Source organism: Macrobrachium rosenbergii, chromosome 21 (genome assembly GCF_040412425.1).
Source record: "Macrobrachium rosenbergii isolate ZJJX-2024 chromosome 21, ASM4041242v1, whole genome shotgun sequence".
Classification (NCBI taxonomy): domain Eukaryota; kingdom Metazoa; phylum Arthropoda; class Malacostraca; order Decapoda; family Palaemonidae; genus Macrobrachium; species Macrobrachium rosenbergii.
Window position 1 is genome coordinate 49,004,599 of NC_089761.1, and position 20,760 is coordinate 49,025,358.

At 35.9% G+C, this 20,760-nt stretch overlaps 1 protein-coding gene across 5 annotated transcripts in view; it reads right to left on the reverse strand.

Annotated features, from left to right (window-relative positions):
• Nup358 (Nucleoporin 358kD) overlaps positions 1 to 20,760 on the reverse strand; it is a 138,835-nt gene that overhangs the window by 24,257 nt on the left and 93,818 nt on the right. For 3 of the 5 annotated variants that reach the window (XM_067123799.1, XM_067123797.1, XM_067123800.1), the window contains 7 exons: positions 12,973 to 13,059; positions 7,894 to 8,042; positions 6,887 to 7,748; positions 5,054 to 5,175; positions 4,713 to 4,877; positions 4,399 to 4,545; positions 3,765 to 4,082 (listed from right to left, as the gene is read on the reverse strand). In XM_067123799.1, the coding sequence (XP_066979900.1) occupies positions 3,765 to 4,082; positions 4,399 to 4,545; positions 4,713 to 4,877; positions 5,054 to 5,175; positions 6,887 to 7,748; positions 7,894 to 8,042; positions 12,973 to 13,059 (1,850 nt within the window). The remainder of the gene's footprint in view (positions 1 to 3,764; positions 4,083 to 4,398; positions 4,546 to 4,712; positions 4,878 to 5,053; positions 5,176 to 6,886; positions 7,749 to 7,893; positions 8,043 to 12,972; positions 13,060 to 20,760) is intronic. The other 2 variants (XM_067123801.1, XM_067123798.1) reach the window with 1 other exon arrangement.

Genomic DNA, 20,760 nt, shown 5'->3' on the forward strand with positions numbered 1-20,760 from the left:
TACATTTCGCAGAAAATCACATTTATAATTTTAAAATCTGAAGCTACTTGCAATTTTTTTTAGTACTAATATTGTTATTAGCTTCTCTACTACCAAACCTATCATGTACATATTTAGGTTTCTGATCCAACTTTAGTAAATATCAATTGTAATTTTCCCACAATGAAAATCTAACAGCAGTCTCAAAACTTCAAACAAAATTTTTGTGTAATGGCATGCTGTCTGAAGTTTCCATATGGCTCTATCCCTATAATAACAAGGACCTTATAAACTTACTGGTATTGATGACCTGCACTATCAAATGAAATCCCTAGACCATGTGAAATGCACTGACATACTACTACTATATACTTCTTATATGGCATACTACTATAAAGTAACTTACTAACCCATACTCTAAATGATACTGTGTTCAAAACTAAAAAATGCTTTTACAGAACTGGTATATACAATATTATAGTTATACAATAAAATAGTGCCTTAGATTATCAACATTTCAGTAGTCAGGTCGTCTGATGCATGGAAAAATCTGTGAGGTAACAACCACCTAATAGTATAGCCTACGTTTGATTACTCAAGATATCACAACCTAAGTGGTACTTTATGCACGATACTCAATACGAAAAAACACTATGTACATTTGAATGATTTTTAAACATTTTAGCATACACTTAACTATTGAGAAAATACAAAAATACAGTAGGTGCAAAGAGTGCAGCAGTTAAAACAAACACACTCAGTTTTGAAAACGAATTAAGGTTAGGGTATTTGACATGCTTTTATTTACAGTATAAAAATTTAACAAAAGGGTCAGACCTTTGCCTTAAGATACTTTACTGTGTATATACGGTGTACGACCAGGAATCTTTAATTTTACTCTGTGTATATGGTGTACGACCAGGAATCTTTAATTTTACTCTGTGTATATGGTGTACGACCTGGAATCTTTAATGCAAACTTCATATGCTGTTACTAAGTAACAATTTGTATTTTTCTTGTTTTACAACATCCTAGTAATGTAATTAGATTTATATAACTACATTTTCTTTTACATATGATTAATAGGTGTAATTTGTTTGGTAAGTGACCACTAAAACTGGAACCAATAACGAAATAGCAAAAGAATGACTACCATTAATGCACCTTTTTGCTGGTGTTTGGGTCCAACACTGCCTCTGCTTCAACAATTTCACTAACCCCACCATTGACAGTATGATGATAATCTGCCATATATATGAGCTCAATAAAAGCATTACTCCACAACAAGATCTAAAGTCTTGGTCCATATAAGTTCATAGCAGTGTAAACAATGCCTTATATAATGTACCAGAATGCTTAACTTTAAATAAAAATTGACTACACTTTGTGTTACCCTACTCTTCTTGTAATCTGCTTTCCTTTGTCTTACTATTTGCTCGATTAGATGGCAATATAAGATGCAACCCTATTTTACCAGGGGATATTTGCAAAAGTCAGATAGCAAAGTTGTACTTAAAAGAATTAAAATAAAACTACTGTTCCCCTTATGGTATCAAATTATATTGTCAGTATTATCAACATCATCTTTCTCTGCAACTTTTCCCACTTCTATCTGGGGTTGATGTTTCTGACAGCTCTTCTCCACCTGGCTCAAACACATTGTCCTCTGACAATTGTTTGTTTCTCAGATCTTCTGTAACTACATCCATCCTCCTTCGCTTCGGTCTTCCTCTACGTCTCCCACCAGGCACCACCATCAGCATCACTCTCCTCCCTACATGTCTCATCCCTTCTCATAACATGGCCATACCACTGCAGTCTTCTTTCCTGGGCCTTCTTCAATAGTTCTACAACTTTACTAGTTCCTCTTATTCTTTCATTCTTGATCCTGTCCATTTTTGTTACTCCACACATCCACCTAGCATTTTCATCTCTACTGCATCCAATTCCTTCTCTTGCACTCTCTTTACCGGCCAAGTTTCTGCTCCATATATCAAAGCTGGTCTCACTACTGTCTTATACACTCTTCCTTTAACCTTTATGTTGATGCTGTGGTCACACAAGACACCTGATATCCTTCTCCAATTTTTCCATCCAGCCTGTACCGTGTGTGTTATTTCTACATCCAAATTTCCATCACCAGCTGCTGCTGAACCAAGATACCTAAATTTTTCTATTCTGTTCAACGTAGTCCTTCCATACTGATCTCAGAGTCTTGATCTTCATTAAACCTTAGGTATTCAGTCTTCTTTCTACTGATCTTTTTAATCCTCTGTCTTCCGGTACTTTCCTCCATTGCTCTAATTTTGACTTCACTATCCCTCTGTTGGTGCTGCATAACACAATGTCATCAGCAAACAGCATGTACCAAGGGGACTGATCTCTTATTCCTTGAGATAGCACATCCATAATCAGGTTAAAAAGATATAGACTTAAAGCAGGTCCCTGATGTAAACCAACTCTTACTGGTATCCATTCAGTTAACCAAATACTGCTTCAAACGTCATGTTTTTTCCTCCATTATTCACTTTTTTCATTTGCAGCTTAGTCAAGTACTAGTGTCTATATAACTCATTGCTTTTCTTTCTAGTCTATTATAAGAGGTGTGCAGGAACAGGAGTGTGTGAACTTGAAGACTTCTATAAAAACACACTATCCACCTAATCAAATATACTATTCCTGATCTCTTGCATATAGGTAAATTTTCAATAGAATTACCTACATATTCAATTTCTATTTACATCTCTATCATGACACTTTTCCATAATGTTATGTAGAGATATAAAAGGAAAGATGGTAATAAGAGTAATAACAACAGAAGAAGTGGTAAAATATGGAAAACTACAGAACTTATCATAAGGAATTGATTATAATTTGAACTCAGTTGTAATAAATTAGAATTAACACTAAAACAAAGCTGAAATAACTAGAAGTAATTAATAATACTAGAATTAAAAGAAAGAAAAGTGAACTGCATATAACACATAAGAACTAGAAAGTAGAGAAAAATGCAAGAGGCAATTTATTAGACAGACATTAAATTTGTCTTAAACTTTGATACAAAAACACAAGCAACTACACATGTATGTAGTCCTGGGCTTCAGACAATGTAACAGTAAAAGTAGTCAACGAAGGAAAACAATGCTGAAGGGGTATATATATCAATATAAGCACCAACCTCAGGCAAATTTTTTACATTATATTTACTGCACACAAATATAAACTTTCAACCACACTGGCGTACGATTCAGAATATAAATGGACATTATAATAAAAGATGTCAGAGGGTGATCAAAATGGACTTTGGTAGGGGAACTTGTCGATCAGAAGAGTGACCAAACGTAAGTAAATTTACAGTATAATGTTGTTAATCATAACCAACATGTGGCATAGTAACAAGTAGGTTAGTCTTATAAAAAAAAATAAAAATAAAAAAAAAATAATTAAAAAGAAACTGGACACATTTCTATGAATTTTAAATAGCTGTGGCTTGCAAAATATGACCAACTCTTATTAGCTATTCTGTTATACACAAAAATAAAATTACAGTACACTTTATATAACAAATTCTAAGAATTTCAGAAAAGTGTTCAAATGGTGAAAGAATAACACGTTAAATTTATGCACCAAATCTAAGAATTTCAGAAAATATGCACAAATGATGCCCTGATTAAAAAATGCAAGCATCTGCTTTATCTTACACTCTTATTGAATGACAGTATTCTACTGACAACTGTATCTATCCTTTCAAAAATTGTATCTTTTGATTATGTAAAAATACTTACTTTCCAGTCTCCATTTTCCTTTTTCAACAACGTACAACGTTTTAAAAATAGGGTTGCATTTTCTGTATCCTCCTCCTCTTCATCGTCATCGTCGTCATCATCCTCATCATCATCATCGTCATCATCATCCTCCTCTTCCTCTTCTTCATCCTCCTCCTCTTCATCATCATCATCTTCATCCTCCTTTTTTGGAAGCAGATTTGACTGAGGCAAAATGATGGTAGCTGAAGCAGTACTAGAGGAGTTTTCTGATGGCTGCCCTAGTTTTTCTTGGCACTCTACAAACTTGCTTTTAAACTCTGCTGCTATATCTTTGGTCTGTCAACGACAATAAAATTGGGCACACACTTACAACAGAACTACTTTAAAATTGCATATCCAGTCCTAATTCTAGTTTAAAAGACTGTAAACCTGCAGTTCATAGACAAAGGACATGCATTTGCAATTGTTTGGATACCCAAGGAAATCAACAGTACATTTCCAAGGTGAAATACAACTCTGTTACTGCAGAAAATAACTAATGAAAACAAGAATTCATTTACATATTAAAACCTAATACCAAACAGTCTTTATGTGAACTCAATTGCTCAAACAGTAGTTTCCTTCCCCCACTTTTAATAAAATGCATATTTACCTTAAACCTAATGGAAATTTGTTCTTCCTTTCCTTCTAAACTTCCTGAATAATCCACAGCATTCCAACACCAAGCAGTTTCAGATGACATCATGGGCTTCAGTTGCATTTGTGAAGTCAAGAAGTGATTGCAACTCTCTTTGGAATCCTATAATAAAACCATTCACATTATCGATAATTAAAGCTGGCTTGAACAGTTTCAATTATGAAAACCAAAGCTAATAAAATCCTGAAAACTTTAACAAATGAACTACTGTAGGGTTATATCTCAATAATTTCCTGAGTTCATGGTAATATACTTAAACTACACTATACCTTTTCTAGTTTCTGTGAAAGTCTATAACAGCTCTTTCCAGAGTCGGTCAAGATCTTGAAATCACCAACACCCCTTTCCTTCCATTGTTTTGATGATGCATCATAATTGAAGAGTTTTCCACGTCTACAGAAAATTACTTCCCAATCTTCATCTGGAGTTTTTAACTAGAAGATAAAATTTCAAAAGTTATTAACCCAGCACAACAACTCAAGCAGAGGCACATGAATCAAAAAAAAAAAAAAAACCCACATGCTGCTCAATGGAATTGATACACATACAATAATTATCAAAACATCATTTCTCCACACCTTAAGCACAGACATTCAAATTCACAACATACCTTAGCAAGGTCAGGTATAGCGGCTCCTGATTCATTTCCATCTCCATCACCTTCTTTCTTGGGTGACAACCTACTAAATACTGATTGCCCCTTTTTCAGCCAACCATCAGAATTACCCGCACCTATACAGAGAGAACATACACTGTTCAATGTACTTAAGGGGTATACAAATACAGTCACACTTGGAAATAAGATCACAAAAGAGTACTTTTACAACTTTAGTGAAATACTTCATGTGGAATACAATCTACAAAGCTCCTCGCTGAGGAGCACTGCTATGACCCGATGCTTTATTATTTTCTGCCTGTAATTTTTCAACTAATACCTGAGGCCTCTTCATAATACTGATATTAATAAAAAGTTTAGCCACACCATTAACTTAAAACTGATTCTCATGGAGCTATCCTGAAGGATTTTTCCCTAAAAAGATTAATATTATCTATATTATTTACAAATCTAATTACTGTAATTCAAAACCTAAATATGATGAAGATTTTGATGAAATTACTGCAAGGGGTTCTTTGCCAAACTTGATACAAGTTGTAGGATGAAAACTGGAGTGAAAATAAGCTTGCATGTTGTCTTCTATTCTCTGCATTATGGGACTCTGTCGTGTTAGTCATCAAGGCCAAACAAGTGTTGACATTGCACAAACATACCAGGGCACTTCCAAACAAAAAGGCATTCTTTTTTACATGAAGACCATCATAATCCAATAATGGGCTTAATCTTTTTTTTTTTCAACAAGTTATCAGTTTTTCTTCCGTAAGGCCTGGATTTCTCAGATCGTAAAAGTCACCTGATAGAAACAAGAATATTTTGGCCTCTCCATTTCACTTAATGCCATGATATACATAATATACTGGAAACCAATATATTTCAATAGCTTCTTATACATCGTGAAAAAAAAGCTTAGTAAATGCTCTAGATTTCATTTCACTTGAGAACAAATCCTGCAAGTCTAAAAACAGTACTCAGTCAAGTAGACTATTAATAATAAAACTGTAAAAATTTATATAAAACTGTTAATTTACTACACAACGGTGATTGTCTTGCTGGGCTATCATTTTGGAAGTGATACACATTGAGAGTCCACCTCAAAATGAGTGACATGAGTAAAAGAGTTGAGTCCAGGTTAGCTTAAACTAGAAATTATATGGAACTACCATTGGCTGCAGGTTATCTTGACTGTTCAAGTGCATCTTATGCTTTATTATTTGTTGCATATAAAACTTTTGCACTCGTCAGAATGCAAGACCTCCAAAGCATCTGATAATCTGGGACGTTGCATTTACTCTACAGAACATATTTAGTTTTTGTTTATTCTCCAGTTTTGTTAAGATTTACTACCTTATACTTTTGATCTAGTTTCTGTTTCCCTAATACGTCATCACACATCATAAGTAAAACTTTCATCTGAACATGAATTTAGTACTATTAAACTAAGCAACATAACAGGTTGCTATCACCATTCAAGAAAAAATGAAAATTAAAGATGTCTTGAAACGGTTGGCCTAAAGGTCAATGCACAGAATCCTAAAATCCTGAAGTTAATAATTTTGTTCTAAACAAAAGTTCTTGGTTACAGATATTTAAATATAGTACCAGTTCACACTTCCTTCATTTTATGCATTCTACAACCTTATTAAAATATTTACATGTAGAACAAACTTTCCTAAAATTGTTACTTAAAATTAACGGAAAAATGAAAAATTTCAAGTACTTACAGGAATACAAGGACAAGATCAACAATGACAAGCAGTAAAATCAACATATATCAAAATAATATTTATCATCACCAAATACCCTCACTGGGTTTTCCATGATACATACCTTTTTGGCTAGCTTCCAATGATGGTGTGGATTCCTTAGCAATACTACCAAAAGATACTGTATTAGCTGGCTGACCTCCAAATAACGAAGGGGAAGTTGAAGATTTATTTGATAAAAAGCCACCAGACTCTGAGGATGAAAACAAACCACCACTTGAGGAGGAATCAAAAAACTTTGGTTTTGCAGATGCAATTCCACCAAACAGACTGGATGTAGTGGTTGGAGTTGAACTTCCAAAGGCATTTGAAGAAGTGGAAGTGGCTGTGCCAAACAGACTCGGTGTAGGTGTAGTTGCTGATGATGAAGAGACTCCTCCAAAAATGCTTGGTGAACTTGAAACCCCTCCAAAAATACTTCCTGTGGTTGTTGCAGTTCCACCAAAGATGCTAGGTGTAGTTGTGGCCTTGCCAAAAATTCCTGAGGGGGTAGTAGTAGCTCCTCCAATTATGCTTGAAATGGTTGTTGTAGCTCCTCCAAAGATACTTGGTGATGATGATGTTGAAGTTCCTCCAAACATACTACCAGTTGTAGTAGTTCCACCAAAAATGCTAGCAGTCGTAGTTGTTCCTCCAAAAATGCTTCCTGTAACAGATGAAGTTCCAAAGATGCTCCCTGTAGTAGTAGTTGCTCCCCCAAAAATGCTTGCTGTAGTTGTTACAGCACCTCCAAATAATTTAGGCCCTCCAAACAGGCCTTGTGAGGTAGGAGTTGAACTTCCAAAAAGACTTCCCGACTTCACTGACCCTCCAAACAAACTTGTGGAACTACCTATTTGTGTTTGAGAGCCACTCAAGTTTCCAAAGAGAGAACCCGACGGTGCAGCTTGTGCTTTGCTATCCACAGGTGACTGTTCTTTGCTTCCCTAGAAAAGAGAATTTTTTTTAATTAAATACCATAAGATATTACATTTCAAATTCACAATACCCTTAATTCTACAGAAATTCAAAATTCATGTTTTGCAGCAAAGCTCTGGCTTTAGTCATTCAAATAAAAGAAAAATGTTATACCTTGAAAGACTGATCGTCCTCCTCTGTGCAACCCCGACAACCTGGGCATGGTGCTGCATCTTCATAAAGGAAGAAATTGTCTGGCAATTTTAAACTTCGTGCTCGTTCTATCTGCTCTGGAGTGGCTTTCTTTTCATATATAATTTCAACTGAAAAAAAAAATTGGAAAAAATTAAGTGGTGTACTGTCAGCTTTGCAACTCCAAGTTATAGATATTACTGAAGACTAGAGCTGGAAATAGACTTTATCTTCAAAATGAATATCATATTTTACACAGTTTGAAAACTTTATTCCCAAATGCTTGTAAAATAATTCTTGGGGAGTAATTATTTCACCAATCCTAACTAATCCATTGTTTACCATTTCTCCCAGTTGACCTTCAGAGTCAATTAGCCAAATTTTGTTTACATATTAAGAAATCCTGAACTCTTGCTTGCCAAGATAAATCAATTTACACTGCCTCCGCAATGCTGTCAATGTTCTATCTAGTTGATTCCATTTTAACTGCAAACCATCCATGGGGCACAAGACCAAGACACAAGACAAGAGACAACAGAGGAGGAGGAGGAGGAACTGAGTCTCTGGGGCTAACTGTCAGGGGAGAATTAACATACTGGTCTCCAGCTGCCAGTCAACATTTCCAAGAAAACCTAACTACTGAAGCCTGGAGACAGTAGTTTACAACCTCTTGTGCATCCATCTCCAGCACTGTCCTCAACTCTGCAGACAATGTTCAGGATTTGGATGATCCTGAAGACTTAGCTAGGAACTAGATTAATCATGGGGATTTGGAGGGGGTGGGTTAATCCCTAGTCTTGAGAGGTAGCCTCTAACCATCCCAATGAACACAGACTGTTTAAGGCTCCAGCTACTGTAGCTGCCACACTGCCCAATGGTCTGAGAGGTAGGCTGAAAGGGCCAGAAAGCCTAGCCTTTTCTCGACACTGTTGTCCATGGCACACTGCTTCAAACAGACAGGGGGCAAATCTTGGTGAACTAAGAAGCATAATACTTCCTTTAATGCACCAGAGGTGGGATAAGCAGCTTCAAGAACTGACTTAAGGCAATGAATTTTCTGAAGAGGATATCACAGAATTTACTTGAAGAGGGACTTGGGAAAGCAGAGACTAGGGAAAGTGTAACAACAGTGTGACCTCCTAAATCCCCTGGAAAGTTCAATGGAGAACATCACAAACCAAGGAGGACATCTAAATGTCTCTCAAGGCACCGCACTCACGAATGAGCCTGATGACCTAATGAAAGTGCCATCAGCAAGGGACTCTTGGGCCCTAAAAGATCCATCCAGACTGAGAACTCTCCACCAGAGTGTTAGGAAAAGATGTCAACCCAACTCCACAAGTTTGGAAAATCATGAAGAAAGGATGATATGAGCCATACATGTTGTAGAATCATATTTCATAGGCATCAAGACAGACCCTGGAGGATTCCCTCCTCTGTCTTTGGCCCTACACCCAGCCACACAACCAGATTAGCTGGAAATGTTGCCTGATCCAGAAGAGCAAGTTTGTATGCTACCATACTAGATTGCCCAACAAATGACAGTATCAATCAAGGGAGACCAGTCTTGCAAGCATCAGTCTTGAGGGACTCTGTGGTGTTGGTTATAATATAAGGAACCATACAAATATTGGGACTACGAGACTGCTCACCAGCATATCTGCAGAAGAACCAAGCTCTTTCCAAAGAACCACAACAATTGGTTACCACATGCAACATGGACCCCTCTTTGCGCACCTCCAAAGGTGTAAGAGCAAGAAGGAAAAAGTTTAAGTTGGTCCTCTCACATGAAGACCTTTCAGACTACACCAGGCATGAGCAACTTTGTAAAACAGGGATCAGCCACAATCAAGCATATGAAATGGATTGACTGCTACACTCATGGTCACAAGGACAGAAATTGTCACCAGGCCTGCTAAAAGACTTTCCATCCTTCTTATTGAGGGCAGCCTTCTTGCTTTCTTCTTAACATCTTCCAGCATATAGATGGGAAGGTGAAGGACAGAAAGAAAGAGATTACTGAAAATGTGCACTTGCATTTCTTCCACTTCTTACAACACCGAGCCTCTCCAATGGGGAGATTACTGAAAATGTGCACTTGCATTTCTTCCACTTCTTACAACACCGAGCCTCTCCAACCTTTCCCATAGTGCCAAAAAGGATGTCATACAGGTAGGCATCCCTACAGGGCCAGGGGTCACAGCGGCAACAATGGTCCCTGCAGAAGGTGCTACTGTCAAAGCGTAAGGATCTCCCAAAATAAGCATAGTAGTTCTTCAATTATCCGGATTGCCATTATCCAGCACACTCGGACCAAGGACCCAGGCCCCAGTGGTATATGATATACTGTATATAATTTTAAAAAATTAAAAAACACTGTTAGTTAGCAATGCTGCACAATCCCAGGAAAATGCTGGTAACATTGCTTACACTAAAACAGAAAGGGGTTCTGGGGGTAGGGGAGGACTTGAGAAGTTTCCAAGGTGGGAGAGGTGGTAGATCGCTGGGCACCATATGGGAGAGGAAGGATAGTATGGCTGTGTAGAGAAGGAGTTGTTTTGGAAGGTGGGTGGAACTGGGGAGCAGTTTCCCTGGCTGGGAGGGGTATAAGGATGCTGTGTTGAATGGGTGAAGAGGGCTAGGTAGACGTCTGATTTGATAGATCTTGTTTCATGTTGTTGCGCTTATAATATTTGTATTTTACGCTTTTGTCATTTACATTTTTACTGTATTTTCCATTTTTTATTTTTACTACCCAAAAGATAAACGCAATCATGTGCGCAGGGTATGAGAGAGAGAGAGAGAGAGAGAGAGAGAGAGAGAGAGAGAGAGAGAGAGAGAGAGAGAGAGAGAGAGAGAGAGAGAGAGAGAGAGAGAGAGAGAGCTGACATGAATATCAACAGTGATATAAATATTCGCATGTCCTGTTATGTGTGATAATCGTATTTAGTCAAACTTGTAATGAAATACTGTACAGTAACTCAAAGCAAAAAAGAGAAAATGGCAAAAATGATACCACACTAAGAAACACGCACATAAATGCACACGCTGTGTAGAGACGGTAATGTCATCATTGATGAAATGTCAACACACATGTGCAGGCATACAAATAAAGCTTCCATGATATTATAGGGTGAAATGAAAAATCATTAATTCCAATAAAACAGAAAATGATCGACCACTTTTCAGTAGAGTTCTTAAAATTAATCTGCTTTGAAGTTATTGAGAAATCTTATACAGTATGTGCTAATGATGCAAACACAGGGTGTTGTAATGTAATACACAAACAGTTTGTGTATTACAAACTGAACTATTTTCACTGTACTATGTTAGTCTTTCAAACAAGATTAACAAACTTATGGCTTATATAACAATTCATAATCATCTCTTACAATTAACAACCACTTACAAAAGAACTGACATAACATGTATGACATAAAACGAAAAAACCATTGGGAAACAGCTGTCTTGCAATTTTGAGGAATTTTACTTTAACATAAAGCATGTTAGTTTACCTTTGTATACCTATTTTACATATCTGTAAAAAAAAAAATAAATAAATAATTCCAGTACATGTGATACATTCGTTTCTTTTAGCAACAAAAATTTATTCTTCCTAATTCTTTCGTTCATTGGCTCAATCAGCTGATTCTGAGATTGTAAAAACACACTGCAAATGGCAGAATATTGGTTTTCTTGTACATATTACAATGATGATATAACATGATTGATAATACCGTATAAATGGATTCAGTAAGTAAAATATCAGTTTCATTACCATTATCTTTATCTTAACTACAGCTGTAATATCCTATTTGACTTATACAAATGAATACTGTGAGTGCAACATCTAGCCTCGGTCAGTAGTTCACACATCATTTACATCTCGAGTATGGTAATACAATATGGTAACAACTGATATGAAGGTTGCTGTACAGACATACACTAATGTTCATAAAAGCATGTTAGTCTGTGGACAACACAGAGACTACCTACCTGCTGAATTGTGTCATTTACGAGGAAGAGAAAAAGAGATATTTTTTCAGTGTATTTATGCATCATGTTACAAATAAGGGAAAAAGAGATATTTTTTCAGTGTATTTATGCATCATGTTACACTTTTAAATATGGGTAAAAAATTGGTAGATAATTGCCTTTTGCATAAAGTTTCTAGTTTAAAGTGTGATAGTTGTTGTTTATATCCATAGTGATAGTTGTTGTTTATATCCATACTGAGTGTTTACAGTTAAATGGTATTGACAAGATTAGTGGAGAAAGGGTACGGAGTTGGCCTTGAACACCCCTAGATATTTTTTACTCGCCTTATTCGGATTTCAGCACTATCAGACAGGTCCTTGGCTCTATTAATCCAGATAACTGAAGGATTACTGTACAGAGGCGGCACTCTTGGCTGTAGCTAAAAGCTCAGAAGCTCCATAGTCTCCAAGGGATGCCCTCAATTCAATGGCAATACAGGAGCAGGAGAGAAGGGAACCTAAAATGGGACAACGATTGTTGTACTGTGCACTACCCCCAACAAATACGAACAAGTAGAAGCCAGCATAAAATCCTGACCCCAGCAAAAACCACAAACAGAACGAGAATCTATATTCATGGGTGACAAGTGTCCAGAAACCCTGTCACACCCTGCACACCTTTGCTGGTCATACCGCCTTGAAGGACAATCTGGTACCATCGATGTACCAGTCAGAACTCAATCCTCAAAAATGCCAAAGTTGCAGAACCAATAGCAAAACGGAAACATGATTCCAAGCCCTCCAATGACAAGACTCATAGTTATGGTGTCCAGCAGCAGTGGAGAAGTCTCAATAGGTATATGGGTGAAGTAAAAATAATTACTTGACAATCAAGTGCATATATAGTACCTCCTCCCACTAGTTAACTACATTGTTATCCAGCTTCAATGACAACTGAAGATACATCCATACAAAGACAAAAGTTTGTAACCTCAAAGGCACAAGCATGTTACCAATAAATATTTGCATGAATGAAGAAGTCACAACTACTAAGAGAAGGTCAACAGAAAGATTTTAACCTTACCAGGGGAACTTTCATTTGTAGAAAACTTGTCACCAAAACTAAAAAGTGAACCTTGTGGTGTTGAAACAGCTGCTACTCCACCAAACACTAAAGAAAAAGGAACAACTGTAAGAACAATTGTATAATATATTTATATATTTACAACAGTAAAATGAATTACCAATGTTATAATAAAAAATAGTTATAAAATACATACTTGGCACCCCTAGTGAACAACAACTCATTTTCAAGTTGTCAAAACTTAAACTCCAAACTATTTTATCTGAATTAGGAATCTTAAAACTCATTTTAAAAGAAAGTTCATTACTTATGGTGCCCATTTCCTTTGTCCAGTAAATGACCCAAAAAAATTTCCAAAGGAAAAGGAAATACTACTTGCAACCTGTGAGTACTTGTGCATGCATGGTAGATCCACCGGTTCCTGACTGTATACCCAATTTAATTCAGTGTCAGTGGAAGAGTAAATACCTCCCTAGACTCTGGACAGCTGTGCAAATAACTTTATTTGCACTGTTAGCTTTTAACTTCCTGCATTTACATTCATTAGCAACTCAATTCCATTAATTTAGTGCACTTCTGTGGTACATTGTCTCTGCTGATAACACTTCGTTGTCTCTGGTTCTTCATGCCATGTAACAGAGTAAGTTTCCTTTTCCATCACTGAAGGAAGAAATTTTGGTGACATAAGCTACAATCAAGTTTTTTATGTTCTTCATTTTGGATGGATTTGGTGGCTAACTTTAGTGTATCTGAACAGCCAGCTGTTAGCAGGCATTCTGCTTTCCCCTTAACATTAGGTTTTGCTGTTGCATGTGGATTACTACAGTCAAACCAGTTTGTGGTGGCCGCTGAGAGGTGCTCTAATCCAGAATGTATCGTGTCAAGAGTCAAAATATTTGTCATTTTTCCTTAAGAGAACATCGTATAGACATAAGCAACCAATCTAGGCAAAGATGGATTAAGCCAGACAAACTAAAGCCACCTTTGCTTCTCACTTTTGACAGCTCTTGCTCCCCTGAGCACAAAGTGTCTGTCTCTCTTTGTAGCTACTTGAACAGGTTTAACACTACTTATTGGTGCTCCCTCTCTCGCCCTTTCTCTCTCAATTGGGCTGCTAAGAAGCATGAGCCCGTGCTGGCACAATGCCAGCTTCTTTTTATACTGGAGAGACTAAGACAAGTAAAAAGACCCAAATCTACGAAAAGATAATGGAACAATAATAAAAATAGACTTTATAGCTGCGGAATCGCAACAGATGCAGAGATTAAATTTAAATTTTCTTTCTTGAAACATCTATAAACCTTATTCATGATTTCCCTGGGTAAAACAGACAGAAATTGCTTAGGAGAGGTTTTCATTACATGCAGTGTTGAGTGACTTACATTAATACTGCTGCCACATATACACAGATGAAAGGCTACCTATAATTAAAGGACTGTCATGACTTTAGCTAGATATGAATTTTATGACTTTTTAATGACATAAGTGAAATCCTAATCTTATCTTATAAGCTGAAAGATCATACCTAAGTGTGTGGTCCTAATGCCCAAGGTAATCTACCCTTAAAATAATGAGGTATAGAGCAAAACAGCTAGATTTGACACACAGGAGGCACAACTAAAAGGTTTGAAGGTCTCATTATTCAAAATACCCTTCGCAATCCAATACACGTTTTGTTTATAGTGCATGTTTGTATGTCTTTCACCATTTTGATTTGTAGTTTATATAGACCAGTCATCTTTATAAATCTCTGGCATAATCCAGCTTAATATAACAACAAAAAGAGTAAGCCTCCATATTTGTAAACTTGAAAAGAGAACTATATTGCTGACCAGAATACAGTAATTATAAGGTCTAAAGACCTTGAGTGATTACTTTTCACTTATGTTTCTCTGAAGGGCCTATTGTTTTACATCTTCAAGTTGAAAATACATCTCACCCTCATATATACTTGTATATAACATACATAGTGCATGCTATATATACATACACATACATATACACTAGCTGACCAACTTGTCGCTGCCTGGGAAAACTGAATAAGTCTACGGGTAGGGGGAGGAAGGGGGAGGGGAAGTTACGTTCCTCTATCAGAAGAGAATAAAAAGCATCTCCATTGAGCAAAGACAATAAATAAAAATTATTGTATTTCTACAATTTGCACTTAAGTGTGTCTGTGTGTTTGTAGGAGGGGAGAAGGTCTGTCTCTCAGGTAACAACAGACAAACCCAGTGTTGACACATTTCCACATCACTGACATCCACACTCGCCTTAATTTTAAATTAATTAATTCATCGGTAAAATCTAAAGTATATAAAACAATACATGCTCTCCATCACAGTCTAAAGGTCATTTCCCATAAACATCCTTATCAAGTTAATCACAATCACTTTTTACATTTATTAAAACAATTTTAACTAGATTTAAATTACATTAATTAAATGGAAACCTAAAGCAGACACTCTGTTGTCGTCTGCATTTGACGTGTCACTCGAGACACCATTCGATCGACTTCTGCTGCTTCGTGATTCGGTATAAACAACCATTCTTTGATGGCTCTTTATTCAGTCACTATTATATAAACATATATAAATATGCAAATGACTGAGAATATAGATCAATGAATCATATAAGAAAATACTATATCTGACCACAATAAACCCCTAAAAATTGGGGAAAATTTGTCCACACTTAGTGTGGCAAACCATACCTACCACCATTAGGTATGTAGTGAAGTCTTGTTGCCAAACCACCCCATAAACCTCGTTTAAACAGAATTTATAACGATATACGCCACCGTGACACTAGGAAGTACAGTAGTCGCTATAACGAATTCCGAAGGTAAAAATGAAGAACTAATAAAGAAAAAGGATATACTGTCATCATACATCTTGCAAGTCCTGTTGAGCTAGCAGCTATTAAGCATGCGCAAATGAGGAAGACAACTAAAAAAAAAAAATCTTTGGACCTCCTGGTTTGGGTTTACTGCTTTATAGCTATGAAATTGTTTTGTAATGAAGCCAAAATTGATATTTATAGAATAAAATTATGTTTCATATAAACTTAACCAAGCAATTACTAACTATAGCTTTAACCTTGTTTGGCAATCCTAACCTCAAAATATTACGTTTAGTGTTTCCGCTGCATAATGTAGGTGATAGGCCCCTCCCACTGCACAGGTTACTTGGTAACGACAATAGCTGGTCGGCTCATTCTGCTTTTGCTGATATGTCAATAAGGGGAGGAGGGAGGGCCCTGAGTCTGTAATTACTTGCTAAGTATATATGAAACAATTTTATGATAAAAATATTTTCTACTTGGTAAGTATACTTGAAACCTCATTTTATTATAAAAATATCATTTTCATGTAAGTAGCTTACTAAGTTATTACTAGCTGAATCCCATACTGAAAGGGGGAGGGATGAATGGACATGTTCTATTCCAATACATTAAATGTGATAATGACTTTGAAAAAGAAAGGATGGCTAGCACTGACACAATGCTTGTCGTTTCCTACCTGGTAAGAGAGCTACTGCAGGTGAATACTGCCTCTGGTTGGTGTTCATCTTAACCTGTAGTGGCGTGGCAGTGGAGCCAAGGGTCGCCTCTACACCAGTGGGAGTTTTGCAACGGAGGATAGGTCTGATCGTTGACAGGATGTACATCAAAAAGTTCCCCTGCCCCGGGCCCAGAACCAATAAATTGAACAACCAAACAACGCTGTCACCTACACTGATAAAAAAATCACTACCCATCCAAAAGGACTGGTGGGAACTCCAGGTACAAGGTACCTCGTTCTTGTCTAGGATACCCAGGGTGAAAGAGCAACCCACCCCCATATTCGCATTCTCACGATTCATGGATTTCTCTGTGAAACATATATACACACATTATTCACGGGAAATTCACCCATTTGCGGTATTTTTCAGAGAAATATTCACTAATATTTTCATATAATTTTCATGACTAAATGCACTTTTTGTGATAAAACTATTAAAATACTCGGGTACCCAGGTAGTGCTCGAGTTACGATAATTCGATTTTGCTATGGGGAAATAATACCAATACGATAATCAGGCAGCGCAAGAGACCAAATTACAATAGACCAACTTCTTTTCCTCCATCTCTTTATCCCATCTTCTAGTTAAAAAAGTAAAAGAGAATGATAAAAGTATTGTTAGTAACGTTATACTCTTGCGTAAGTGCATACAGCCATAAACAACCGAACGAGAAACTGCTACTTTGCTAATAACCGAATCGGATAGCAACAGCCATTTTGCTTGTATTTCAACCATCGTATGGTAGTAAACAATTACCGTAGTTGCTACAAATGGCATGAAAGAAAACATATTACTCCTGTTTTCACACCAGTAAAAAATACATAGGTAAAGCTCGTATTATCATGAAATAAAGTGAAAATAGCAAACAGAATCTTTTTTCTTCACAAACCAAACATGCCCCCAAAACGGCCAACGTCATCTATTAATAAAAAAAAAAGCTAAATTAATTTCACAACTAGACGTATTTAAGTTATACTTCAACTTAAAAACACTTCGTATAACGAAAAATAACCTTGCCCCCATATAAATAGAGTATCTAGATTCATTTACGCTAACTAGAAGCAAGATAATCGTTCTGGACTGAGTTGAATACGTCGAAATAAACTTACCGTGTAATCGATTTCCAAACCAAAACATTGATCGCTATGATCACAATTTATGATACACAATCAATATAAGAATATATACAATATTATTGGATACAGTGAAGTAAACCGTAACATTTTAAAAGATCCGGGGAAAAGACACACATTCGTTATGTTGATGTTTGTATAATATGATATTAATATGTAAATACTGTACAGAGTACAGTATAATATGGGCTAGGCTGCCGTATATGTATACAATATACCATAGTATAGGCTAAGTTAATTCTTGTTTGTTATTCAATTTCTCTTTGTATTGAATTATCATAAGTCACTCTGCATGAACCTCCAGAATTAGCTGATATTAATTACTACTATACCGTCTATGTATAGAGTACACTTTTCAGCGTAGGCTAGGCTACCATATAACTACAGTATACATGGTACTGAATACCTTAGTGTAGAACTATCAAAATAGGCAGTTCTAAGTGTTTTTTGAAGGGTAAGTATTCGTGGGTTTTAGCTATTCGTTTGGTGTGGTATGCATCCCCCATGAATACAGGGGGTTTACTATACAGACATTCTGATTACTCTCTAGCAAAGGTAACCTTCCTCTGGAGTTTGGACAGACCAATAAAAAAAATGTAACCTTTGGCCTCTAAGATGCCCAGTAAACTCACAAGAGTTATTCTAGGAAAAAAAAAAAAATAGTATCTTTGCGGCCATGATATACTATGTACATTGTTTCAAAATTTGTTTTGATATCATTTGGCACTTTGTTATGGATTTCTGTTATTTTAAGGGGAGCGTTTGATAAAATCGTTTTTCGCTAATAACTCCCGTGTTTTTTAATGAATCAGTTTCAAATTTTGTGCCTGGGTTTATTTTTGTATAGGGCAAAGGACTGTAACCATAATTTTCGTCTTCCGCCCCATTAGCTGGTAACCCCACCCCCAAAATTTTTCAAAATGCATCTCCTCCATAACTTCTGCAAACTAAGAGCTCAAATTTACGTGGTAGACAGATATTATATATTAGAACAAAGTAAGAGAGCGTTTTTTTAATTTTTTTCTTTTTTTAATGAATATTTTTCGTTTTTTGAAAAAACTTCGATTGATTTTTTGGAAAAAAATTCCCCCAAAATTTTCGAGGGACAAAATGAAAAAAACTCTCTCTTTGTTTGTAGACAATTTATTTAGCTTTCATTTGTTTTTTGTTTCATTGAGATCGGTGCATTCGTTATGGAGGAGATGCAGTTTGAATGTCGATAACTTTAGTTTTGAGATATCGGCCTTCAAAGTTTTATAACGATATGAGGAGCGTTTGATGAAATCGTTTTTCGCTAATAACTCCCGTGTTTTTTAATGAATCAGTTTCAAATTTTGTGCCTGGGTTTATTTTTGTATAGGGCAAAGGACTGTAAACATTATTTTCGTCTTCCGCCCCCCATTAGCTGGTAACCCCACCCCCCCCAAAATTTTTCAAAATGCATCTCCTCCATAACTTTTGCAAACTAAGAGCTCAAATTTACGTGGTAGACAGATATTATATATTAGAACAAAGTAAGGGAGCGTTTTTTCAAATTTTTTTTTTCTTTTTTTATGAATATTTTTCGTTTTTGAAAAAACTTCAATTGATTTTTGGAAAAAATTCCCCAAAAATTTTCGAGGGACAAAATGAAAAAACTCTCTATTTTTTTAGACAATTTATTTAGCTTTCGTTTGCTTTTTGTTTCATTGAGATCGGTGCATTCGTTATGGAGGAGATGCAGTTTGAATGTCGATAACTTTAGTTTTGAGATATACGATATTTTTTGCTTCTCTGTGTATTTATTTGCTTGCTGTTACACAGTTTGATGTTTTTATGACATATTTTAAAAGCCAAAATATATAACAATAGACTTGCAAAGTAATATAACTTCGCTAGATGAAGCGAGTGTCAAAACACGGCTCAGGTTGGGCAGCGCGACGTTTTACTTAGTCAAGCTCTGAGCTGCTACTGACTGACTGTCTGACGTCACTGCCTGCCCTGCGGATTCCTGGCTTTCGCTGATGCGTACTAGGTCCACAGAGTTGCCATATAACACATTTAGATATTATTATTTCATAGCTAAAAGGAAATTGCTACCGATATACTGACATTATCATTACATTATACGAAAAATGTAATTTTTTCTATGATAGGGTTACTGTTTTTGTTTATAACTCCTAAACTATGGCGAATTTTTTAATAAAACTTTCTGAGAAGATAGTCAGGATATGTATGATGCCATATATAAAATATCTCAGAAAATTTTGATTTTTCGATTTTTTCGTCAAACGCTCCCCTTAAGCTGATGACTGAATGCTGGAACTTGGTACGTAATTACTTTACATACAGCACCAACTGTAGCTGAATGCCATGTAAATGAGAATGTTTTAAAAACTTTTAAGCTTTTAGATTATTTTATACTATCAGTGTACTGTATACTACTATATATATATATATATATATATATATATATATATATATATATATATATATATATATATATATATATATATATATATATATATATATACAGCAGTCCCCGGTTTCTGACGGTTCCGACTTCGACGTTCGAGGTTACGACGCTTTTCAAATATATTCATCAGAAATTATTTCCTGGCTTACGACGCATGTTCGGGGTTACGACGCGTCGTGCGCCGATCCGACGGAAGAAATATGGCCCCAAAACGGCAGAATAATCATAATTTGAAGGTTTTTTTTAGTAAAACTCAATAATAATGCAGTTTACATCGTTTTCAATGCACCCAGAGCATTAAAAGTAAGGTTTTCTTATGATTTTTGACGATTTTCGACGATTTTCGGGTTACGACAGCGCATAAGAACGGAACCCCGTCGTAAACAGGGGACCGCCTATATATATATATATATATATATATATATATATATATATATATATATATATATATATATATATATATAATTTAACATTTGCTTTTTCTGATATGGCTCTTCCTTTTTCTGATTTGGCACTCTTATTAATTTATGTATTTTCATGGCTTTTTGAAATTTGTAGCTGCCTTACATGAACAAGCATAAAAAGATCCAAATTGATTATGTTTTCCTTCAGGCTTTAAAAAACCATTGTAACATCAAAA